Source organism: Pleuronectes platessa, chromosome 2 (genome assembly GCF_947347685.1).
Source record: "Pleuronectes platessa chromosome 2, fPlePla1.1, whole genome shotgun sequence".
Lineage (NCBI taxonomy): Eukaryota > Metazoa > Chordata > Actinopteri > Pleuronectiformes > Pleuronectidae > Pleuronectes > Pleuronectes platessa.
The window spans coordinates 19,626,033-19,651,639 of NC_070627.1; the positions used below are offsets into that span (position 1 = coordinate 19,626,033).

General features: G+C 40.5%; 2 protein-coding genes across 3 annotated transcripts; one reads left to right on the forward strand and one right to left on the reverse strand.

Annotated features, from left to right (window-relative positions):
- Positions 1-4,396: 4,396 nt before the first annotated feature.
- Positions 4,397-7,407, reverse strand: LOC128458639 (uncharacterized). 2 transcript variants are annotated; one of them, XM_053443553.1, is made up of 4 exons: positions 7,292-7,407; positions 6,652-6,955; positions 6,333-6,465; positions 4,397-6,054 (listed from the first exon to the last, which is right to left on the reverse strand). In XM_053443553.1, exons 2-4 carry the CDS (start codon positions 6,947-6,949, stop codon positions 5,667-5,669), a joined length of 819 nt encoding a protein of 272 aa, XP_053299528.1. In that variant the 5' UTR covers positions 6,950-6,955; positions 7,292-7,407; the 3' UTR covers positions 4,397-5,666. The 2 variants fall into 2 exon arrangements, with proteins under 2 accessions (XP_053299528.1, XP_053299519.1); XM_053443544.1 differs by having other exon boundaries at positions 7,117-7,359.
- stx18 (syntaxin 18) lies at positions 7,351-25,358 on the forward strand. Its single transcript, XM_053443531.1, has 11 exons — positions 7,351-7,557; positions 16,737-16,804; positions 18,422-18,537; positions 18,687-18,764; positions 18,960-19,026; positions 19,158-19,249; positions 19,959-20,053; positions 23,973-24,031; positions 24,517-24,586; positions 24,668-24,748; positions 24,874-25,358. The coding sequence occupies exons 1-11, from the start codon at positions 7,405-7,407 to the stop codon at positions 24,967-24,969; spliced, it is 975 nt and encodes a 324-aa protein (XP_053299506.1). The 5' UTR covers positions 7,351-7,404; the 3' UTR covers positions 24,970-25,358.
- The last annotated feature ends 249 nt before the right edge of the window (positions 25,359-25,607 follow it).

The following is a 25,607-nucleotide window of genomic DNA, read 5'->3' on the forward strand; positions in this document are numbered from 1 at the left end:
CTTGACATTGTGAGGACAATACGTAACATTACTCAGGGTTCAGTAAGAAGGTCATCTTTTGAACCACGACGGAGTAAAACGATAATTACGTACAGTGTACTTGACATTTCATGGCTCAAGTAAAAATGTCACTTTGATTTTAAAAACAAAACATTCTCTGGGTTGTGATAGAGAAATTGTAATTCTAGTATTCACAGTCGATTTGTCAGTGGGTATCACTCCTCGTATGCACTCCTCGCTGATTACATGGACTGCGGCTCAAAAGCAAGTTGTGAGTGGGAATGTCAGGTTGCCATTTTCTTATGATTGGCTGATGAAAGGTATAATTTGGGACTGCCAAGACAGCAACTTCAAAAGCTCCCAATGCCATATTAGGATGGAATGTGAAAGCTGTCCAGGCAAAAAATGATCCAATTTTCTACTGGCTTTAATTACAAAGAGGATCCCCTTTCATTGGTGGGGCAATTGCTGTCCATTTCTGAAGACCATTGTGGAAAATTATCAAGTCAAGCAAATCCAGAACGCTTAAATCTGGACTGTTTTTGAGTGGCCATGGCATGATTATATCATTTTGAAACTCACATATCCACAGGCTCTGTAAAACAACCTTCAAAATGATGGAAATGTAGAACCAAGAGACTTTGTGTGCCAAGGGTAAACAATGCAAGACACAACTATAACACTGATGGCCACAATCCAATCACTCAATGTCCAAGACCTTGTTTCTTTAATAACCATTTTGTTTGTGCTTGTGGTGAACAAAAAAAAAGAACAAAATTAAATAAATGGGTAAATGATAATTTGCCTTGTAACTGTGCCTTTTTCTAAAGTTTCCCTTGCTTGGCTGACACCACGCCAACAAAATAAAAACACAAATTGTGGTTAATCCCTGGAGCAGAGACATTGTGCCTGAAGCCTGCTGGTAATGGGCAATGCCCTTTCGAATCCAAATAAAGTTAAGCGTTTGTAACAGCAACTTCATTATGGAAAATCCAATTTGTGATTGCAACATCTCTACTTAACCTATGAGTAGCTCTTTGTTGGTCCAACAGCAAAGCTGCATGTCTTTTCCATGATTAGTTTTCCAGGAAACTTACATGAACATGACCTTGCATGCAATGCTTATGATTCATATGCAAAAACTGAATTCTGGTTATTATGGTGGTAAAAAGAATTAACATCTAAGTATTCTCAGACATGCAAACTTGTGTAAAGAGAACAGAACCCAGAGATAATGTGTGTGGATGCACACAAGACCCCGTTCTTTTTCCCACAGTCACACACACAAACATCTGCATATAGTCATGTTTACACACTCTCATCCAGTCTATATTAAAATAATGACATTATCTATCTGATCCCCCTTTGTTTGAGAGTAACTTGAAATAGTACTCTTTAATTGTTATTGTTCACTTACTTAATATGACATCATGAGGCAAAGACAGAAACTCAGATGACTTGGACATGAGTCAAACATCTATTCTGGCAGCAGTTCCAAATATATTTTCTTCCTGGCTCTAAAAAGACTTCTTCTATTTGTCTTGTTGAATAATGCCAACCAAAACAAACTAGATGAGTTAATTTAGCGCCTTGGCAAATGCTTCCCTCTCTACCCCCACCTGTCAGATCTTGTCAGACTATATGTGACAAGGAGAAAGACTTGAAGAAAATGGACCATTCTCACAGATTTGGGTCGTGTCCAGAGGCTTATTTGTAAGCCTGCAGGGTGTGGCAGGTAAGCTTCCACCTCAAAGGCAACTGCTCCCTCCCATGTAATTGCTCCTCATCAGATCAAGATGCATAACATTCCTTCAGACTGCTTCAAGTGACTACTGCCAAAAGACAGAGAAGGCTAACTGCCATCAAAGGGGACAATCTCAGATCTGGATCAGCAGTGGCTGATGGGATAGCGTTGTGTCATTAGCCCAGGTTTCAGAATACAACCTATTAATAAACAGCACATATAGAGAAAAAGCACACTGATGGACTTGAATCAGGCAAAACACAAGAGGAAAACGTAAGCCCAATGGGCCACAACATGTATTAAAGAGCCCTTACACCAAACAGAGTTATTCACCCTAATAAGTGATCCTCTTATCAAACCAGCACTGTTCTAGCGAGTCAGAGGAAGGATGCATCCCCAGGCAAAGCAGAGATAAGGGCCTTTGATAGAATTAAGCCAACGTCAAACAGCCAATAGATGAGTTCTATGAAGATAAAGCAGCCAAGACTGACAGGTCTGATAATAGTCCAAACAAAGAGAAAGTGGAGATTAAGGGGTTCCTTTTCAGACAGTTAAGTGGACTGCCCAGAGGATACTCTAAAACATGGCTCATCTGTCACAGACGGGAGGAATGGATACCATCACTGACGCTTCGTATAGGGATAGATCGTATCTAGGAATGTACAGCAGCTGAGAGAGTTCAACGCACTGCGGCCGAAGCAAACCCATGCAAATATACAATACACAAGTAAAAAATAAAAGTTGAATTCAATACATGCGCTACAATTGCACAAAACGTAACAAGGAAAAGCACCAAAAACAAATGCGCCGCATGTAGCACAGAGGAGCTACATGCACAGCATGTTGTTCAATGTTATAGTGAACCATTATAAAAAAAATTCCAGCACCAGTGATGAGTAACTAACTTCACAAACTTCAAAAGTCGGGTTCAGATTCATCTCTTCAGCTTTGTCTTTGCTATTAGGAGCATGTTTCTATATTGCTGATCCATCTAACACCAGCTCAAGATCCTCTATCAGTCTGCTCGGCCTCGATCTCAGAACCCATTGGCAAATGCTGAACGACGAATTAGCCTTTGTGTGCAACGGCCAATATTTGGAGGTACTTTGTTTCGCTATCTTTACATCCACACAACATTTAGGTTAATCTCTTTTAACAGCAATCTGCATGTGAATGAAGATAAAATAAAAATAACCGATAGCCAATTTGGTCGATTTGTTTTTGCTCTCCACATGGACTGTTTACCTGTAGGAAACTAATAACTGCTCGAACAGAAGGCTTCCGGCCCCAAAATCTTGTCCCTCGTCCCAAAGATTCTGCATATTCACATGTAGAATCTCTTTATAGAGTTTATCGCAGCCCCAAACACTGCTCTACTATAGTCCTGTTATGTGTCCTGCTGCCGGTCTGGCTCTCTACCAGTGATCCTGGCCTGACCAATGCCTGTCCACTTCTCAAACCCAGAGCTCTAGTGTGGTCCAATTTTAAATGGCAGTTTGAGTTTTTCAGCTCTTATGGCAATAGCAATATTCAACTCACTTTATTCTGCATTATTATTCTGTTTTTTTTTTCAAACCTGACAATTCCAGCAATTGAAAGAGTGAGAGAAAACCTACCAGTAAAGATGGCAGGTAAATTAATAAATGGTTACAATGGACAAAATGGATTGGCAAAAGTTCTAGAAATAATACTTTATAATATGTAAAAGTTGGCTAAAAGAGTAAATAAACAGTAGAAACAGCTCAATGTTACAGATAAACAGTTGAAATAAGTAGCTAAGGGGTGCCCCAAATCTCTACCCACACTTCCTGCTTCCCAAACAAGTTAGCTTAAAGCACTGGCTATAACAGTTTGACTTTGTGATGGCTGAACTATTGTAAAGCTAATGAAGCAGTTAGCTAAACCTGAAGCTGTTTAAATTGAGTTGGTCTAAAAGTGAATATTTATGGCTGCACTTTGGTTATGTATAAAAATGTAACTTTAAGCATTGAGATTCAGTTTATAATTAATCCGTATGGACAAGTTAAAATAGTGCAGATAAAATAAGTTCTCATCTGAAATGGATGTGAATGTTAGTTTTTCAGTATATGATGGAAAACAGTGTGTGGTTGTGCGTGCACTTGTGTGATTGGACCTTTGGAGGAACAAGTTGAACGTCTTCAGAAACATGGATACGGTTTTATTATTACAAATAAGTTATAAATAACTAGGTTTCTCATGTTTCATGTAAATGTAAAGAGTCAAACTAAAGTTCCCAATGTTCAGGTAAAAAACTGAACATAGGGAGATACAAATGTTTCATTGCCAGTTATCCTTTTTCCCATTCAAGCCCTGCACAGTACATGCTTGCAGCAAGCTATTATGGTTATAATGTGTTTTATCCCGTGGTAAGATAAAAGCTGGGAAACTTTAATGCTCGGTTAGCTCACATCAACACATTAGGTATCAAAAGGGCAATCATGGCTCAGTTTGAGCCAATAACCTTGGTCCCTGAATAGCTGCTCTCTTTCCACAGTGAAAGCTGAAAGAGTGAATAAAAAAACAAATGATGAGGAGTTAATGCTGAGGCGGCAGAAACGGAGAGACAGTCCCAGCACTCAGCTGTAACACAGTCTGGCACAACACTAACAAAGGAAATGAGCAAACCACACAGCAAATAACAGACTTTTATTCAACACTCTGGGCCCCCACCACTTACATCTGAGTGCCAACGCCAGTCACTTACAAATAAATGGATTTATGAGGAATATTACTCACAAATAACTACATTTGTCTAGACAGGACATTAGTTTGGATTTACTCTCACTGGCAGGATCAAGTTAAATTTTCATAAATATGTTTATTGGAATATGTCAAACATTTACAGCTTTAGAATTTGCACTTAGGAGTAAATGGCAGGAATCAGTAAATAAACAAAACGTCTCCCAGTTTAAAGCTACACGAATGAATTGGAATTTCAGGCCAGGAAAAACAGAAATTATGGTTTCTACAAAATATAAATCAATTTCAAGAATTACACAATTTAGTATGTGAAATTCACCAGTTACTTTGTATCGCATGATGCATTAGCCTATTTATTAATACGTCATCTGTCAACATAAACGGATGGTAAGGTCATATATCACACTTATGACATACGCTTTAATCAAAAGCTGCTCTGTGTTTCCAATACAATCTTACTCATGTACTCAAGCAACCACTGATTTACATTGGACCAGAATTCAATCTACATGGTCACATTTGTTTAAATCAGATACAATACCAGTTTTGATTTTATTATTCTGCAGTAATTACATTTTTTCAATATGACAATAAAGTTAATAATGTAAGGCAATACATTATGAATCCCTATACTTCCATTGTGCTACAGATTTAATGTATATAACAGTGTTGCACAAGGAATTGGACAGTCAGTCATAAAACATACTTTCTCCTAAAGACAGCACTGAAGAAAAAACACAAAAATGATTTCCTCACTCAAACATCCTCACAATACTGGGTGTTCTGTACAAACAGATAGGCAGACAGGAAAGACAATACTGTTTTGACTCGTACAGGAATAAATATTGAATACAATCTGAGTCATTGAAATCATATTCATTTGGTAACAAAACTACATATAACAAGGTGGATGCAGAACATCCTCAGACTTTTATTTGACCTGTTTCCAACAGATCAGGTCACATGAAGATTATTATTCAGCATAATCGGACAAACCTGATGAGAGTCTCACAACAAGGGAATGAGGAATGAGTCTTCACCCTGAATAAAGTGTTTTTGGTGTTTCCCTCCTCTCTACTACACAAAACATTACAGATTGAATCTGTAAACCTGACAAATCATAACACTCATTGGATTTCCACGAGCCACATTTCACAGTCGACAGTCACATAAAGCTGCAACTGAGTTTGCTACAATTGTGTTAGTCCTTTTTGAGTGGCTCTTCCATTTTCTTTTTCATCAGCTTAATTTTTAGCGTGTAATATTCCTCTTGCAGCTTGAGGACAGCCTCTTGTCTTCGCAGCACAGACATTTCCAAATCCACTCGTTCTTGCAAAGCTGTGCAGTGCACGGAGGTTGGAGAAGTAGAGCCAGGAGTATACGAGTGTTCTCCAGATGCAGTAAAGATGGCCGCATGGGGAGTACTGAACTGTACTGCAAGGGATTTAGGAATATTTGTAAAAGCAGAAAACTTTTGCTCTGCTGGAGAATTGGATGAATGTGGATAGGAGAGGAACTCGTGGTCAGTCAGTGGACGTTTGTTTGGGAAACCTTCATCACTTCTGTGGTCGTTTCCATTTTGATCACAGCTGAAATGGGGGAAAGACAAAATTTTTCACATCTCCAACCAAGTGCATAGTTAACTCCAATAAGGAGGCTAAAATCTGGATCTAGTGAATTTAAATGTTGTTTTAAAATAGGGTTTCCTTTAAGGGCTGATGGGAATTTGCAGAAGTATGCACTCTACTGAGTGCCATTCTAGGTTAAGGTTATATTTGTCCTGATTCAAGATACAGTGACACATTACTAGTAACTTTGGCACAGTCTGAGCACACGAGAGAAGCCACATATATAACAAATGTTTTACCTGTTTTGAGGAGTTTCCACAAAGTCTGACACTGAAGAGTCCTCTCGATCTTGCTGAAGCATATCTGAGAGGTTCATCACAGAAATCACGATTTGGGTCACAGTGCTGAATTCTTCAAGGCACATGCCTTCATCTGTTGATAGAAAAGGTATGCATCTATTTATTATACATTTAATAAATTCAACATATAAATAGAGATTTAGAATTGCAAATGTATTATATCTGTTAACTCTTAAAAACCCTCTTGACTTTGGTCTCAGATTGCAGATTTAACACTGGTATTATGAGTTCTAGCCATTGAACGGCAGATGTCCATCACCTTTATCCGCTTGCCGTCCCTGTCGTTTGATCTCCTCCCTCGACTTTGCCAGCAGATTTTCCCACTTTTTGTTGCAGTCCGACACTGTTCGCTGAATCTGTGGGAAGGCGGCGTTGATGGATTGGGTGATTTCCTCCCAGGCTTGTCTCTTGTCTTGTACGGATATTCCAGTGCTGCACTTGCCTCTGATTATCTCCCTCCTCTCCTGCATTAACTGGGCGAGAAGGAGACACTCCTGGTCTGTCCAGTTAGGTCTTCTTTTCCTGCTGCTCATCCCCTCAAGAAGTTGAAGAGGCATTTTTATCTGAAAGAGACGGACAGAAATTCACACATTGATTATATGATGGATTCAATACCAAAAATTGCACATAATTGCAGCACATTCATTTCAGTTAGAAATGTCAGCATGACTCTGTTGAACTGAACTGTTCAACATGATCACCTGACTGCACAGGAAAAACTTACACTTGAGTCTCTTTCAGCTTAAGTTATTATATTTAAGAGATTTTTTTAAATTGGAACATTTTCGCTGCCTGGAGCTGAATCAAGACGAGGATCTAAAGTTATCATTCCAGACTCTTGTAAGATGTGAATACTATGAAGCAAAAACGAGGCTATTATGAATAAATCTTAATAAAACCTTAAGGTAAAACGTAAGGCTTTCTTCTCCGTCTCAGGGAAAACTCCGGGTCGCAGGATGATGACGTGCTCTCCCGGTGACGTGTCAGTTTGTTTACAGCTGCCCGGGACATCATGGCTGTGGATATAACTAGTCTGTTTAAAGCCAGTGTGAAGACAGTGAAGACCAGGAACAAGGCGATAGGAATCGGCTTCGACTCCACGAAAGATGAGATTTTCCGGCGGAGCAGGACAAAGAGCGGCTTCTCCCCGAAGGCCAAGGAAGTGGTGAGTGTTTCTCCCGAGTTAGCTTCAGCTAACAGGGCTAGAAGCCTAGCACCGACCCTGACTTCACAGCTGATGACAGCTGAGATGTTTTAACACAAGTTACTGTCTTGTACAAAACAATGTTGAATTAAAATGTATCGTTTAGTGGTTTTAAACTGTCTGATGCACTCTGAGAGATAGACACTAGGCTAAAGAGGGATCTGACAGTTGACAGATTTATCTGCACCCAACTCAAGACATCATTTCTGTCAAACCTAACCACGATCATCATAATCTGTTCCAGGTTTAACCATTTGTTTTTTATTTGATTTTTAATCTGGTCCAGTATAAGAAGATGTCAAAACGTAATTAAACCTAATTTCAAACTGTTATGGCCTCGGTACGAGATTATATCTATGATAATGCTCAAGAAAAGGTTACACAGCTTTACACAGGAGAAATATAAATAACCTTATGGTCTTGTCCATGTTTACAGTGTTTCCACTATGATAGTAACTCATGCCAGGTCGACATATATAATAAAACAATAGAAAAATGTACGTAGCAAATGTTCACATGATGATGCTATTGTTAAAGAAGACAAAGTGCATCAATGAATACTGTGTTTATCATTCTCCCTCGGACTAAACAAATTAGCTTTCCCCAGAGAGATTACCTACAAAACTATCAGGCCCCATCATTATGCTTTTAATGCACTCTTCCTGTCACTCTAACTCATCTTGCAGGGTGTCTTCTGCACAGCTCCCACAGGCAGTTATGTAGTCTAAAGTTTACGAATTTGAAAAAAGTAGACACAAAGACATCGGTAATTGAAAGTGCTTGAATTGTCAATCTGACATCACTGAAACATAGCACACATAAGTGACTTTGTAGTTCCTCCTGTCAGCCACCTAGTAAGAATTCATGTTAATGTCCGAATGAGCCCTTGTGAGAATACAGCCGGAGATTATCCAAAGGAGTCACCATAAGACGTGCCATACACATAGGCATCACAGAAAAAGATGTCACTTGGAAGGCAACAAGACTCTAGTAGGACATTGATGCCAGTGCCAAACCAATACACATGATCTCTGCAACAGAATTCATATGTTACGTCCTGCCTCTGACATGCCCTTAACCCCTCACCTGAACACTTCCATGTTGTGTCTCTGGAGAATATCCTGCTTTGTCCTTACGTCCAAAAGGCAAAATCCAGAGAAAGACTGGTCTTCTCTGTGTGAACATTTCCCGGAATTCATGTCTGAAAACAGCTTTAGTGTTATAACATTTATTAACATTGATCCATGTCTCAAACTGTGCCATGTAGAATTATTAAATCTGAGGAAATTGGGCCTGAAAGTCCTAGAAATGTCCTTGAAGTTGATGTTTATGAAGGTGTGGGAACCCTGCAATGGTGGCATAAGACTCTAAATCACATTTAGCAACTGGACCACAGTCTGAATAATTATCATTTGGTCTTTTAGTAATTAATCTAATGTCTCGGTAGGTATTTCTGCGTCTCTGGCACGGTTTATTGCTGACTGATTGAAGGCTCCTTCAAATGGAGGAGCAGATCAACTGCTCTGCTTGAGATCTGCCGCCAACAAGTCTGGGTTTAAAAGTAATGCAGAAAATGAACCAATGTGATGAATGATGATATGATATCCTGCTCTAATTAAAAAAGAGGGTCACTAGAGAAATGTTCGTTCAGGTTGTAATTACATTACAACAAGGAAATTCTGATCCCAGCGCCTCTTTTAAAAGACTTAACTATGCTTAACTAATCTTGATTTAATTTTAGGAAATATCACATAAGCTTAAATATATTGGTGAAAACAAGTTTAACGAGTTTAAACTCTTGTAATGGGACACTGAACTTAGAAACTTCGCAGGAAAGGAAACATTGGCATTAAATTAACTCAGGAAACATCTCAAATGTTATTCTTCCACTGAAGTACAGAGACATCATCAATGGTTGGCAGTTACCGTTGGCAATACAAAGGCTTCCCTCCATGTCATGAGTGTTGCTTATACAGCTAAGAGTCGTTGGCCTAACATGAACATCATGAACACAAACCTCTTCAAAGTCACCTTGAAGAACCACTTTACGTTTCCCTCCGAGAGTCAGGATGCCATGTTTTACCTGATGTCTCCAACAATCAGTCTGAGGCTAACATGAGCCCAGTCTCAGCAGCGCTGCACAACCAGCTTTTTGTTATGTCCTGAAACATTGCTATTAGAACTGGTGGTTTAATAAAAGCACGTTTGCTGAATCAAAAGAAACCAAAACCTATCCTGTGGTTCCCGGCCCTCTGCTCTCCTCCCCCCCGCCGCTGTCTCCATCGCACTGCAGATATCATCTCAAAAGGTCCTCGTGAAGCAGCTTTTGTAGAAATTGAAATCGCGAGTTTGGAATGTCCCGACTGCTTACAGTTATGTCGCGGTTTTCACCCACATCTCCCCCAGCTCAAGTATCCATTCTTCTCTCTTTACAGCCTGACATAGGCAGCGTTTTTTGTGCGAGTCCCCTCTTTACATGTATGATTCCATAAACACGCTGCAATAACATTTTCTTTCGGCTCTCGAGCAATTTCTTGGGGAAAGCCGATCTTCCAAAGAGCCAGTGATTAAAGGTGGAAGATCAAAACAAAGAAAATATTAAATTAGGTCCCCAGTAACAATGTTGACGGCCGGCACCTAATGCACAACAGATGTGAGTGCCCTGACATGCATAACTCTCCAAGTTCCCACTGAAGCTTCACAAATTTAGAAAGAAAACATCAAAGTTGACAAATACACAGTGGTCCAGTGAGGCTTTTTTCCACTCGAAAAACTGCGCCATGAGAAAGGAAATGTAGCTTCTTTCAAAGCAATGCAGAAAAGGGCTTGATTGACTAATAAGAGGGCCAGTGTTTGCAGGGTGGGGTTTGGTCTGGGGAATCTTTTACCTCATAGGGGTCGGTTTGGGGCACTGGGATCTCCATTTCACCGCACCACCTCTTCTCTCTCTGTAGCATGCTGCCCTTTTCCATTTTAAATGAAGGGGGTCACTCTGAAATTGTTAAATTGTGTGTAGAAAATAGTGCTGGGCTCCCAACTGTGCCTTTAGTGTTGATCTTCCAAAATTGGCTCCCTCTCACAGTGTTTTCTTGTAAGCCATTAAAAGTTTCAATGTATTTTGTGCTGTTGGAAAAGGGCTTGTTCCCTCTGACCATTTAGCACATTGAACTAATATCCCTATTTATTCTCCAACCAACAGTTTAAATATATACAAACTGCTTTGCTCGTAATTTCTGTTCAGGAATTATCAAGCTTCCAAGCCCATAATGTTATTTTTAAACATTTGGAATTTCAATAAAATCCTGTTACGGGCATACTCTATCGTGCCGCATAATGTCAGACTATGAACATTACTTTTTTATATCCAGTAAAACTGGAATGTGTTAAATTAATGATATTGATATATTTTTTTTGTCATTCAGGTCGAACAGGGACATATTTGCCAATGTGTTGTGTTTAATAGGTCATGGTGGAAAAGCTGAAAAATTACATGTATATAACTTTTAGTGAAATTATGGGTCTAGAAAGAAATTTGTCCTTTACTCCTGAATATATTTTTATCAAGAATAAAAAGCCATAACTGTCTTTAAGTACTGTTACTAAAATGAACCTATTTAAATTGTCACATATGTGTACAGTACACATCCAACAAATATTTAAGAGAATGAAAAAAATTTTATTCATGTGATAAATTATGAGTATAATACAACATTGCTGTTGTGAGTCAACATGAGGTCTGACTAAAGTCTCATTATTTGGCAAACTGTATGAAAGTGTGGTATTTATTTCAAAGTCAGGCCTGAATAAGAGAAGCTGTTGAATCTCTTCAGTGTATAAAGTTTCCTCTTTAATGTTTCAAGTCGCAAACTATATTGGCACACAGGCAAATACATGCTCACATACAGCTGTCCAAACCGGCTCTATATTGAGTCGGCACTTTAGCCATGGGGAAGTGATCTGCGGGGATCACCCTGAGATGAACATGCTGCTAAATGGTCTCTTTACCAGTTGGCCTAATCTCTGCACTGTTTTCCCACGAAAGCCAGGCAAATTGAATTTTGAGGCATCTGCTGTCAGGCCCAAGCACAATCTTGATTTTGTTTCTCTGCGTGCAACAGTGTTTTTTTATTGCATGATTCATGAAATTGAAAATAAAAGAGGAAAAAAGTGGTGAAACGCAGATTTAAAGATGTTTGTCAAACGCTAAATCACGAGATGGACACCAGATTCACCGCAGACTAAATAGTTTAAGCAGAACAAAGGTAATGTTGAACACAATAGATGAAGACTCTATTTAAACATTAAAACATGAAGCAAGACTACAGCAGCAGCTGTGGAAACTTTTTAAAGAATGTTGTAAGGCTCTGTTGTTAGACAAATCTCAGTTATTGTGATTTACAATCGCTGAAATACTACCAATGCAGATGACAGCAGGCTGCATACTTGACCCTGACACTCCAAAACACTGAGAGTCTGAACCATGAAACTACAACAGATGTGTACTCATCTAAAACAGATGACATCTCCTAAGGACACCAGGGTGCCTTTCTCTTATAGATTAGGATGTCCGTGCAAGAGAGCATTGAGTATTAATTATGTATTTTTATTTCACACTGATGTTGAATAGGTCAAGTGATGCTGTTGTTTGAGTAACTAACTACTACAGCAAACATTACGTATTGTTTGGCTTCTCACTTCACTGTCATCCGTCATCTACAGTAGATCAAACACACTGTCTAAGGCAAAGGTCGACAGAATAAGAGGTTTGTTTACTGCCTCAGAGGCGCAAACTGTCCAGGTCCTCATTTTTTCGTTTTTCCTTCCTCAAGAGGTTGAGTCTGGCAATATTCTCAGAGACAGTCATCCACTCAGCTGAGAAGTCTGTTGTTTGCACACGTACACACTTTGATTATCGTTCTTCAAATTCTTTAAATTCTTAAAAATCTATGATGCTCATTTACATGCTGATAGGACACGCGATTAACAGTCTCTGTGCTCCCTGATTCAGTCCAATTTGGAGTCAATAGAGAAACTGTTTTTCTTTTTAAAACTTTCATAACAAATGTAGAATCTGTGATATATAGCAAAGACACATTTTCAAATTCATATTCATTTCTGCTGTTTACTTAACAAGAGGTAATTTAGCACATTTTACATTCCACAACAAATTATGGGATTATATGGTGTCTGTGACTCATCTTGGTTACACTTTTGGTTCTTTATTGAATCAACTCCATTATATACTTTTTTTTATTCCTCTAAATTACAGCTTAAGACAATTCAAGTACTTTTTGCTTAGCATATATCAGTAAAATTGGTAGGAATATTTGATACTAGGTCGTATGGGATGTATATCTCACAGATCTGAAAAACAGATTTGAAGTTTTTTGTATTGGTATCATGATCCCATGATTTTTTTTCTGAAAATCTAAAACAATTCTTAGAAAACACACTTGTCAAATTACTAGAGGGAAATCAAAACCAGTTGTCTGATGAAACACTGGAAAACCTGTCAGAAACACCTTCCCAAATTCAATCCGAGGTGTGTGTGTAATTTGGGATTTTACACTTTAGAATTGGAAGTGAGGCTTGATATGTGTTAGGCTGTCAGGATAAATCAATTATTGTATCTTGGTGTAAATCCAAGTAACATGCAGGCACCTCGGACTCCGCTTTCAGTAAACACAAGAAGAAAGGTCACGATGTTCATGAAACGTGTTCAGGTTGTTCAGAAATACACAGCAGGGATCACAAACAGTAATTTTGCAATATTACATAATCAGGTTCCTTTAAAGAAAATTCACTCTACAGAAAGATAACATGGACCAGAGGATACTTGCAAATGATTCCTTGAATTCATTCAACAATTTGTTAATTTTTCTAAATATCTGCAATAATCTATCTGATGCTGACCCATCACTAGTGGTCAATTCTTCCCTTCCCTGTTTGACACTGAAATGTGATGTGGTTGCTTCAAATTGCACACTGGTAGTTTTTATTTAAATTCGACCAGAACAGACGACAAGCCCCGTCTCAATGGTGATGTCGCCAAGACAATACAACTCACTGAGCCTCGGGTGCATCATTCACAATCAACACAACACAACAATAAGTGCACAATCTAGGTTTTGTAATTTGACATTTTTTATCGATGCATGAACCTACCTGCATTATCATAACTGAATACCAAGTGAGATTTGTATGAGAGCTGCTTATACAGTTTTGACTCTCAATGACTATTCAAGTAAAAATCAGAAACACATTACAAAGTTATCAAAAAAGGTCAATGATTCAGTTCAGGGATAATCTTAAAAGCGTTGTTTGCTGGTGCTTTTTGTTTATAGAGCGGAGTGAAGCTCTCGAACTGCGAATAGACACAAGAAGACAAAACTGAGCCCATTAGAGAGTCAGACATAAACATGATAATAAAATCAACATGCGGCGCAGGATTCTCCACTGAAACACCCTTTATGTATCAGGCCCACATACCTAAACACAACATAGCATGGCGTCAGTGTGGATCGCCCTCGGTCAGGACACACAGGGACTTAAACACAAGCAGGGTAGCCATCATCAAATTCTGTCAGTTACCTGGATTTAGCAAAACAAAAAGCCATCCAAGCTCTTTAGAAATCTGCAAGCTAAGCCTTTTCTCTTTTCTTCCTCATAATAATCCCCCCTGATGGTTTGTTTGGGCTCAGTCGGGGCTGGAGGGAAGCAGGGGGAAGGAGAAAGTGAGGAGGTAAAGTGGGGGTCTTTGATGATGACGAGATTAGATGTAGCCCGGCAGACTGTCTCCTCCTGCCTTCACTACGAGCTCTGCCTCACACACACACATATACACACACCCACGCACACACACACAGCTATGTCGTCTGTGTGCACACACACGCACACACTCTCATAAACCTACACACACACAGCGGTGAGCCGTATGCACAAGGCCACCCTCTTCCTCATTGTTGAGGAATTACTTGCTCTTTAGGGTCTTAAGTTACAAGAGCAATTGATCCCTCTGACCCCCTGCAAACCCTTGAGGTTGTGCTGGGAATCTGAGCCCCAATGTATACACACAGGAGACAGCTCAACCCCCAGAGCAGCACTCTTGACGCTCCCTCTCACCCCCACATCACACAGACAAACATACACATGAACACACTGGGTTGAGCTCTAAACCAGCGTGTTCTAATGCTGTGGATTTAGCTCTGCCTGCTGGTCAAAAAGGTGTAGTACCGTAAACACAGTTATTCAGATAAATACACTAGCTTGTACACAAATAAAAGACTGAAGCCAAGTACTAATTACAAGCAGAAAATATTCTTTATCGTGTTTCGGTTTTGTTGCAGGTCATGGATAGTCCAGAAAAAAACATTGCAGTTTTCCTGGTTTATAAATAACAATTTATTGCTTGAGAATTGGGAGTTGAAGAACTTATAACATCACTTATATCCATACTGCATCTTTAACATTTAAATACCTGTCAGCAAATTCAAAAATGTCTTTATATAAATCACTAAGAGATCAATGTCGGTTTCTTGTTTTTGTCTGATCTAGTGTTAGTCCCAAAGATATCCAGATAAATATCATAGGAAACTAAAAGGATACAAATATATAAAAATATAAAAACGATTGCTTACTTAAAATTGTTAAGAAAAAAACTTGTATTTGTATTGTGATAATAGTTTCTGAGGGGATCTCTTGCTGTGTTCACACATCGGATCTCCTTGATTTCTATGGACATTATTCTTGGAGGCCAGACATTAGAAAGAGGTCATTAGTAACTGTGGAGCATGTCACTCAGGCAGTTTTGGTCACATTCAACCCTGACGGAGGAAACACGGAGGAGCTGCGGAGTCGGTACATGTCTGAATTCAGCTTAAGATGCATATTTGCATGCTGCAAGATGATCCATTCTTTCCAACCCAAGTATATTTAAAAAAACAAGTTACACTACAATAAGTGTCGACTCATAGGAGCTCAATCAAAGTTCTCTAATTCACTGAGACACTACATAACTTTCAATGTTTGGAAAGACTTGAACCATAAGAAAGGTTCTGTTCTCCCCTGAACCCCCCTCGCTAAGCTCAACTGCTCTGAACAACAATTAACTCTTGACCTCTAATAATTGTATTATTACAAGGGTCGGCTTGCCTGAGCTTGTGCCCCACAGCAGTGTCTTACGCCACGAGGTTTCTTCCAAACCAGAGAAGGGAGAGCTTGGTTTCGAACAAATTGCCCTGCTCTGTTTATCTTGACACCTTCGCTCTGCATAGAAGAAATAGTCATTTTTTTTCAACCGTCAGCTCGAATAAAACAGTGCCTCAGGTCACCGTGACGCTGGGAGTGAATGTTTAGAGACATTATTAGACGCCTGGTGCCAGGTTGCTCCTCACAGCCAGGGCAATTTGATAATTGAGGTTGTTAGAATGAAAAGGCTGAAGGCCGAAGACAGCGTCATTATGCTATCAAAATAATCTCCCACGCTCTGAGGTCGCTGTCACAGTCAAACTCATTGTGTCATTTCTCAGTCTCGGGCTTGTCTCCGTCCTGTCCTCTTCTGGATCTCACAGAGCCGGCTGTGTTCACACCCACTCGTTCTCTGACAGCACCGCTCTGTGGACAGGGAAGCAATTTGTTCTTTTTTAATATTTGACCAAATTACAGGAGCAAATATTGGATTGAAGCAAGTTTCCTCTGGTTTCCCTGTGCACACATACACTTGGACATTTTCACAGTGATAAATAGTAGCAGATCGTGAATTTAAAGCTTATTAGAGATCGCTCTGTCAGTGCTCTGTATGCACTTGTATTTATGAGAGCTGTTTGAAGAGGAAATTGCGGGTTCGATTTCTGTATGTCCCAGACTTGATGAATTGTAAAAGTAAATATTGAGAATTCAGAGATAGACAGACAGTAGTCGCCTGTCGTCCAATAAATACAAATTTCTACATTTACTCTGGCTCTGTCTAAATGTAGTTTGGAGAAAACGGTTTCCTGGTACACGTCTTAAAACTCTTTTTTTAAGCTGTGTTTACAGGGTTAACATATTTTTAGGATCAACCGAAACATCACAGTTAAATAGACCTGTTGACATGCAGGTAATGAATACAACTAATGCTTTTTATCACTTTATCTTGGCAGATTGCGAACATCACCAAGCTCAAAGACTTTCTGCTGCAACACAGGAAAGACTATGTGAGCGCTGGAAGGTAAGCATTTCCAAAAAGTCACTGTCATCCACCACAATCCACAACGACAGTAGGAAAACCTACCGAGGCTGCAGAGAAAGGGACAAGCACTTTGAGGTCAGGGTTATGATGGGACTTTTTAATGTTTGTGTGTGTGTGTGTGTGTGTGTGTGTCTGTGTGTCTGTGCTGCAGGGCCTTGCTACTGGCACGAGGTCAGCAGCGAGCAGGGTGGTCTGTAGCGGCAGGCTCCAGTCTAATTGTCTGGAATAATTGAGCTGCAACCAAGTGGAGAACAAATCACGCCCTGGGACTAATCCAGGCTTTCCTCTCTCCAAGGCCCTTTCTGTGTTCTGTAGGTGTGGGTGTGTGTGGAGGAGCCCATGTTTAGTTAGGCTTGTTGATAAAGTCTCTACAGAACACATTAACTCAACATTAGAGATGCTGAGGGGCGGAGTTGAGTCGTATTTAGTCCTGGGAAAATCCATCAAGATGCCGTCACTGGTGTGTGGACAAGCCTCGTCTACGTTCAGCCTCACCGTGGCTGCTCTGTTCCTGTCTTCTAGATTTCTTATCATCCTTCATTTTCATCTACATCGTTTGACTTTGCCAGACAGAATAATGGCCACAATTTCAGTCCAAGCATGAATAAATAATGGCTAATTATAGTAAAAGCCTCACTGATGATAACACTGAGCAACAAATATATTCCCAGAGTCCAAGTTCTCTGCAAACAACAGACGAAATATATCAAGACATGAACCTGGGAAAACCAGCAAACGTTCCTACTCAAAGAAGCTGGCCCAAGAAAATGTTTCGCATTTTGCTTGAAATTTTTTTGTAAAAACAGTTCAATATGAAACTAAAGGAACCCCCAGAGAGCATGTACCTCTGTCTAGCCTATTGACCCATCTCAACATGTTAAAGAAAGTGGGGGGTAAATCTTGGATCCGGCTGTTTATCTGGATTGGTTCCAAATTGTAATGGGTCGTTCCTTGGGTCATGCTCCAACCCTGCACAAAATGTCATGTAAATCAGTTGTGTATTTTTTGAGTAATTCTGCTTACAAAGGCCCAAAAAGACATAATTAGTTGTTGATTTCCTGCTGATCGGCTTATTGTTTCAGCTCTAGTTTAACATTATCCCTTTAAGTGTTTGCATGAACAGTGATACCTTATGCAAGAAATACTTAATTATTCAAAATGAAGTCTAAAAAACTGAAACCGGCTTTGCACCAGAGGAGCGTCACAGCTTCTCAGTGCCCTGTTCGTACTTGTTGTGTCTTAGATGTCCACCAGAGGGAAACATTCAGTCTCAGCAGCACACTGAGGCCAGACTACAAGCTGCATCTGAGTTGTAGTCATGCACTTTCTTATGTTGAGTTCACATGCTCTCTCTGTGTGATTGAGCTATTTAAAAATGTTTTAGTTTCCTCTCATTGGGATAAAACATGAGCTCAGGGTCTGGTATGATCGGCCTATGGCTCCGACCTTGAATAAGAATAAAGGAAATAGATGAAGTAGTTGATGGATTGTATTAGTACATTGATTTAGGGAGTCTTTGTTAAGTTTTCAATTCATCGTTCAGCTTTTTGATACTTGCATACAAAGTATTAAACCCACTGTGATTTCGTTCTACAGTCTCATCTCATCAGATCTGACCCGCATGACGGACAGTGAACGAGATCAGATCGACCAGGACGCTCAGATCTTCATGAGAACCTGCTCTGAAGCCATCAGGCTGCTACGCAATGAAGGTGTGCAGCCAATGAACTAGCATTACAAGATTTTTTGAAACATAGAATATGTTCAGATTATACATTTTTTAACTCAGCACTCTACTGTGTTGACTTACAAAACATCAAGAGAAAACTAGTAAGTGAATGTGTTGTTGTTGTTGACGTAGCGGAGAAGAAGGTGACATCAGCCCAGATCAAAGAGCACAGAGGAGCAGTACTGGACCTCATTGTAATGTACCTGAGAGGTGAGTTCATGCAGCTCATTACAATTTAGTGCAGTCCTCTGTTGCTGCATCAAAATAGTCCAGAGAGAACCTGGTATTTGACAAGTCTACAACTATTTAGCACTTGTCCATTTGTGTATCATAACCACCATTCACATTTTACGCAAAGAGATGATGGTTGCTATGGAATCACTTCACATCTCTTCTGTCTCTTAGGAGTGTGTAAGCTGTACTCTGAGCAGAGAGCAATCAGAGTCAAGAGGATGGTGGACAAGAAGAGATTGTGAGTATTTGCTATTATCAGTTCTATGCATACCTCATTCACACAATTCATTATTTTAACTTTGAAAATATCATTTTAGGACTATAGTGACCTTAAAAGCCAATTATTCATCTTGATTCACATGGTTTCAGGTCCAGACTGGCCCCAGAGCACCACAGTCGGGTGGAGAAAATGCGAGAGATTGAGCCCACGGAGGAGAAAACTGTCAAGGAAGAAAGTACTGGTAAGACAGGGAGTCAGCTGAAACACTGCACTGTATTTCTGGTACAAGAAGCCCTGTTACTACATTTTGTGTGGGTAGTCGAATATTTTTCACTTGTTTGGTATTTTGTGTATTTAGTTTACTTTATATTCCCCTGAAAGTTCTGTTATACCTGTGTTCTGTGCAGGTCAAAGAAACGCTATTTTTTAACTGATTATAGGAAGAATTTTTGTGAATCAGTTTGTACTGCAGCTAAGATTAGCAGCCAATGTTGACTTGGTTCTTATCTACACCAGCTCCTTAGTTGTGTGAAATGGTTCCACTTCATTAATTTCATATTCACAGCCATCTGAAGAACAGCAGGACAGAGATGTGTGTGTGTGTGTTTCATCTGCACACTGTAATTATAAAGTGTTGTGTCACTTCAGATGATGATCCATTGTGGGGACTCTGATCAAATCCCATCAATAAAAACGTTTTTTGTCATCCAAACCATCAGGATTTGACCCCAAAATAAATATCTTAAGATAAATAGCTGCTCTAAGGTTGACTGCGGGGGAAATATAAGGTGACTACATCTAAACAAATCCATCTAAATAACCAGATTTGAGCTAAATTTCCCCTTTCACGTGGAACTGGCGACTACATGTGTGACTCAGATGAACCCAGTGAAGTGCTGAGGAGTTTTGTTGCCACATCAAGTGTTTTCCCTCTGTTTGTCTTCCTGTAGAGAAGAGTGTGTCGGAGGTCCTGGACAACACAGTGGAACACCTGTGGGAGGAGGGCCGAGTGGAGGACGAGCTCTCTCCCGAGGAGATCCAGATGGTACAGCGCCTCAGATGCCATCATTCATTATTTATGTTATACAGTATATATAGATCCATACGATTCACGTGTTGAGGAATGGAAAGCTATTATTAGTTGACATTTAAATGCACAGGGACTCATTCAGAGAAACACAGGGTTCCCACGGTACCTGGAAACCATGGAAAACATGGAATTTATTTTTTCATTTTCCAGGTTTGGAAAAGTCATGGAAACTGAGCAAAAGTGAACACTTACATGGAAATTGAAACAGTTATCCTGGAAAATTGTATTGGATGATGTGTAAAATAGTAATAAAATGAAACTATTGAGCACAGAATTAAGATAAGTTTATAAAAACCCTTTACATGTGAACAGCTCTTACTGTAAATAGAAATGGATGATCCCATGTTGTAGAACATGCTCTTGGCATCCTATCTGGTGTATTGGATGTTGGAATTTGATGAGGCAACCTGGTGATATGGACTTTAAAAGTATAGTTTCGGATTGGTGGACTTCGGGAATAATAACCGAGAAACATTACTCGCGAGCTCAATAGAAGGGTCAAATACATGCATTTCCCAGCCAACACGGGAGCCTTGACATCTACAGTGAAACTTCTTATGCAAGTTTATCCTCAAATGTAAGAAGCTGTGTTTCAACTGTGTGATAAACCAAGGGTTTATCAACGTTAGTTAGTAACCTGTGCAATCTTGCTAGCTAGCAAGCTGCAACTTGCTAGCTTCAGCTTACACTAGAATTGTTGACGTAATTTTTACCTTGCTTTTAAAATACTAGAACTATGTTCGATCCCCATCTGTATTTCACTCATTGACTTTTCCTAAAACCGTGTTATTCACCACATTTAGGGGAGTTTGTTTTGAATTTGGATTCATCAATGATGGTTAGCAAGCACATGCAGTGCAATCTTGCTAGCCAACATTCAGCTTGCTAACTAACTAGCTAGTGTTGGCTAGCTTGCATTGCTAGCTAACTACCAATACATTTTCACATTAGGCTGTGACATTACTTCTATACTAGTTGACATGACCAGTTTTTCGTTTTTTCTTTAAAAAAATGATACTACTAAATAGGAACATTTGGGGTGAGACATTTTTTAGGTTGCTGTACTGAGGAACCACAGGGGAACCAGCCTTATGTTTTTCCTTTTAGGTTCATTAGTTTGATTTACAAAAGCTTTTACAGAGTAAAGGCCTCAAGGCCTCAGTATGCTTCTCCGAGTCCGTTTCGGAATGACGGCGGACGGACCCTTTTTGATTTATAGTTCTACGAGCCTTTTTATTGTGAAAACAATTCACCGCCAGAACAGTAGATGGCGAAACGGAAGTCGAGCTTAGACAAGCCTACCTCATGAGGTATATAGAAGAAGTCCACGCTGGTTTATTTACGTCCTCCCGGCTCCTCAAACACAGTGAACGATGGTAACAGAAAAATGATGTTGATGACGCGACAGTTTTTGCTGAATAAAGTGACACCCAGCGGGTCAAAATGCTTTTGTTATCGTGTCTTAGCGCAGCGGTTCCCCGGTCTTGTTTCCAAACTGCGTTGCTAATTCAACAGCTGCAACAGCTTGACGCTACACGGAGGCAGCTAGCTCCCCCCAACTTCCACACACAGTCAGCACGGACACCCGATACTAACTACTACCAAGTGTTTGCTTCTAACCTGACGGTGTTTGAGAAACAGTGTCATGAGCCGTGGGATTAAAGTCAGCGGGTTTTTGCGCTGTTCCCACCGCAGTTAGCATGGTGGCTAGCCCGCTAGCCCCGTTATCAAAGTTCGTTATAACCGTATGTGACCGTACACACATGCTGTAAGTGCTCTAACCAGCCACCGTCAGCCGGACACACTTGTCACAATAATCATAGAGTCGTAGTTGTGATTTTGGTTTATTGAGATGTAGGGAATGGAACAGGAAGTTTCCATTCCGAAATGCTGGCGTTAGCGGACCAATCACAGCCAAGTGCTATCCGTGGGCTGTCCGTCATTTCGACGTATAGTTAGAAAAATGAGCGCGGCACGAAAAGCTCTCCGAGGAGCCTCGGAGAGGCACGGAGAGGGCGTTCCACGTTGGAGAGGGCGGTCCTATCTGTCCGTGTCCGTCAAAACGCAGAAGCATACATTGGCCTTCAGTATGCTTCTCCGAGTCCGTTGCGGACTGACGGACGGACAGAGCGGACGGACCCTTTTTGATTTATAGTTCTACGAGCCTTTTTGTTGTGAAAACAATTCACCGCCAGAACAGTAGATGGCGCAACTGAAGTCGAGCATAGAGAAGCCTACCTCATGAGGTATATAGAAGAAGTCCACGCTGGTTTATTTACGTCCTCCCGGCTCCTCACACACAGTGAACGATGGCAACTAACAGAAAAAGGATGTTGATGACGCGACAGTTTTTGCTTAATAAAGTGACACCCAGCGGGTCATAATGCTTATGTTATCGTGTCTTAGCGCAGCGGTTCCCCGGTCTTGTTTCCAAACTGCGTTGCTAATTCAACAGCTGCAACAGCTTGAAGCTACACGGAGGCAGCTAGCTTCCCCCCAGCTTCCACACACAGTCAGCAGGGACACCCGATACTAACTACTACCAAGTGTTTGCTTCTAACCTGACGGTGTTTGAGAAACAGTGTCATGACAGCCGTGGGATTAAAGTCAGCGGGTTTTTGCGCTGTTCCCACCGCAGTTAGCATGGTGGCTAGCCCGCTAGCCCCGTTATGAAAGTTCGTTATAACCGTATGTGACCGTACACACATGCCGTAAGTGCTCTAACCAGCCACAGTCAGCCGGACAACGCCGCTGGCTTAACACACTTGTCACATTAATCATAGAGTCGTAGTTGTGATTTTGGTTTATTGTGATGTAGGGAATGGAACAGGAAGTTTCCATTCCGAAATGCTGGCGTTAGCGGACCAATCACAGCCAAGGGCTATCCGTGGGCTGTCCGTCATTTTGACGTGTAGAAAATGCACGAAAAGCTCTGCGAGGAGCCGCGGAGAGGCACGGAGAGGGCGTTCCACGTTGGAGAGGGCGGTTCTATCTGTCCGTGTCCGTCAAAACGGAGAAGCATACATTGGCCTTTAGGGTAGGCATATTACCTCTTCTACATAAGACTCATAATCTCAAATGTGTGATGCATTACAGGAGTGAGTGACAATGACACGCTGTAGATTCAGGATGAGGAAGAGAAGAGGGGAGAAGATGAAAGAGGAGGATACAAGAGTAGAGGATGACAGAGGAAAAGGGAGAAGAGTGGAGAGGAGTTGAGAAGAGTAGGAAGAGAAGACAGGAGCGGATACGAGAGGGGAGGTGTGGAGAGAAGAGGACAGGATAAGATAGGAGAGGAGTGGAAGAGAGAACAAATATCAATCCCAGTGCTCATGTTTCTCAAAGTTCCCGTTCAATAAATTGTTGTTCATCTACAGATTGTTGCATTATTTCATGTATTGATATATCAATAAGACATAATCTCTAAGCATTTACAATGTAGACTTGACTGGCACATCTTTTAAATCAAGTTAGTAGTCAGGTGTCCTAGGGGGTTGTGTTTGTGAGGGGAGGGGGGCGCGGAAAGCTTCAGGGGCCTATAGATCATTACTTAATATGGTACCTGGAAAATCAGGAGGTAGCATGGAATTTTTCTTCAAGGCAAGCGTGGGAACCCTGAAACACATTTATTGCATTACTGAGCAGGAGAATTACATTAGTTGAGGTCCAGATAACTGACTAACTTAGTTTTGTCATTATAGAAATAGAACACAATCTCTTGTCACACAAACAATCAACTAAATTGCCTTTTTGTTGGACACACCCTAAAAATGTTCAGATATCCGATGTTCCTGTTGTACTACATTAAAATCTGACATTTACATAAGCGTCACTGATGAAGACGTGAAAGTGTGAGCTGTGCATTTCTGTCTAGTTTGAACAGGAAAACCAGAGGCTGGTGAGTGAGATGAGCAACCTGGTGGATGAAGTGAGGTGAGCCTCCCTCAGCAAATATGTTCCCATTCCTTTTTAATAAGTTTGTTGTGACCCGTGTTAAGGGCAAGTCAGTGATTTCACTCTGTTCTGTGAACGTTAAATCATTTATTAGGACCAAACTGCTGTAATCCAGAGACACTTAAGTGTGGCTGTTACACATCCTCACGTCCCTCCCACTAAATTACATGCCCCAAATGATTGAAAGGCCAGGTGAGCAAGACAACACTTATTTGAAACACCAGATGTCGATCCAGACAGGATTAAAATGACCCAAGGACATAGGTGTTTGCAGATGGAATCATTGCGTTGGCAGCCAGAGAAAATCACTGACATGTTTGTTCCAGATGGCAAAATTCCTTATGTCCTGAGTTGAAAATTACCAGACCTGCCCCAGTACTATTTATGTCATCTGGAGGGGTTTAAAACTGCTAGGCACACTGTTTTCATGGGATGTTTCATGCTTCATTTTTTGTGTGCATCAGGCAAATCGAGGGGAAGGTGGTGGAGATCTCTCGACTTCAGGAGATCTTCGCTGAGAAAGTGCTGCACCAAGTGAGCTGACTACCTTTCGGTTCATTAACCTGGTTTTTTGAGAATAAGTTGCACATAAACCGTTCTCACTCTCCATGATAGGAATCAGAGATTGACAACATTCATCAGCTGGTTGTGGGAGCCACGGAGAACGTGAAAGAAGGCAATGAAGACATACGAGAGGTAACACTCACTAGATTAAAAACATGAATTTATGAGGACTACTCATAAATATAATGTCCTCCTTCGGTCGGTTTCTATACATCTGATCTGTAAAATGTCTTCTGTATTCTCTCTTCAATCCCAAGGCAATCAAAAACAACGCTGGCTTCCGGGTGTGGATCCTCTTCTTCCTCGTCATGTGCTCTTTCTCGCTCCTCTTTCTGGACTGGTATGACAGCTAACACAGCTGCCAGCATGGACTCTGTGGATATGCTGGGAAACTGCTTGGCTCTGGCACCTACTAGTGACCTCATTAACAAGTGATGACAACACTCAGACTGAATGTTCGGTTTCCCCAGATTGTGCAGTCAAGTAGAGATGACAGTTTGCTCTTCCCCGATCTGAAGTATCAGTTTATCTTTGTCCAGTGCTAAAAGGAGGCAGTGTCAATGTGTTTGAAAGCACTTCTGTGAAGGCAAGCTTTGTAGGGAGCACTGTATCCACCATCATTATTTGTGTGATTGGATGTTCTGTCTTTGTCTGCCTCTTAAGAATGAAAATGGTTTGATGGCTGCTCCTGCTTTAATCTAACTGACTGACAAAACAAGTGCACTAAAGGAAACTGTTAAGACTTGTGTCTTCTCATGTGTCATGTCTTTAAATAGATCATGAATATGTTTCCCTCTGTGGCATTAATTTATACATCACTGTCAAACCACTGACAATGTTTAGCCTTTATTTGAAACCTCTGACAGCACAACTATACTGACACACACTCACATTCAACTAAAACTGAGCAATATTCTTAATTAAATTCTGTCTTAACCTCAGGACATCATTTTATGAGTTAATACATTTCAAATTTATGTCAAGCCTTCAG

What these genes read in the sequence shown, in the direction of transcription:
- LOC128458639 (XM_053443553.1), bottom strand. Translation starts at nt 6,949, where the DNA reads ATGCCTCTTCAACTTCTTGAGGGGATGAGCAGCAGGAAAAGAAGACCT. An exon ending in GGGACGGCAAGCGGATAAAG is followed by an intron (nt 6,466 to 6,651) that starts GTGATGGACATC and finishes TTCTATCAACAG; the next exon opens with ATGAAGGCATGTGCCTTGAA. An exon ending in GTGGAAACTCCTCAAAACAG is followed by an intron (nt 6,055 to 6,332) that starts GTAAAACATTTG and finishes CCCCCATTTCAG; the next exon opens with CTGTGATCAAAATGGAAACG.
- stx18 (XM_053443531.1), top strand. Translation starts at nt 7,405, where the DNA reads ATGGCTGTGGATATAACTAGTCTGTTTAAAGCCAGTGTGAAGACAGTG. An exon ending in GACTATGTGAGCGCTGGAAG is followed by an intron (nt 16,805 to 18,421) that starts GTAAGCATTTCC and finishes TTCGTTCTACAG; the next exon opens with TCTCATCTCATCAGATCTGA. An exon ending in AACCTGGTGGATGAAGTGAG is followed by an intron (nt 24,032 to 24,516) that starts GTGAGCCTCCCT and finishes TGTGTGCATCAG; the next exon opens with GCAAATCGAGGGGAAGGTGG.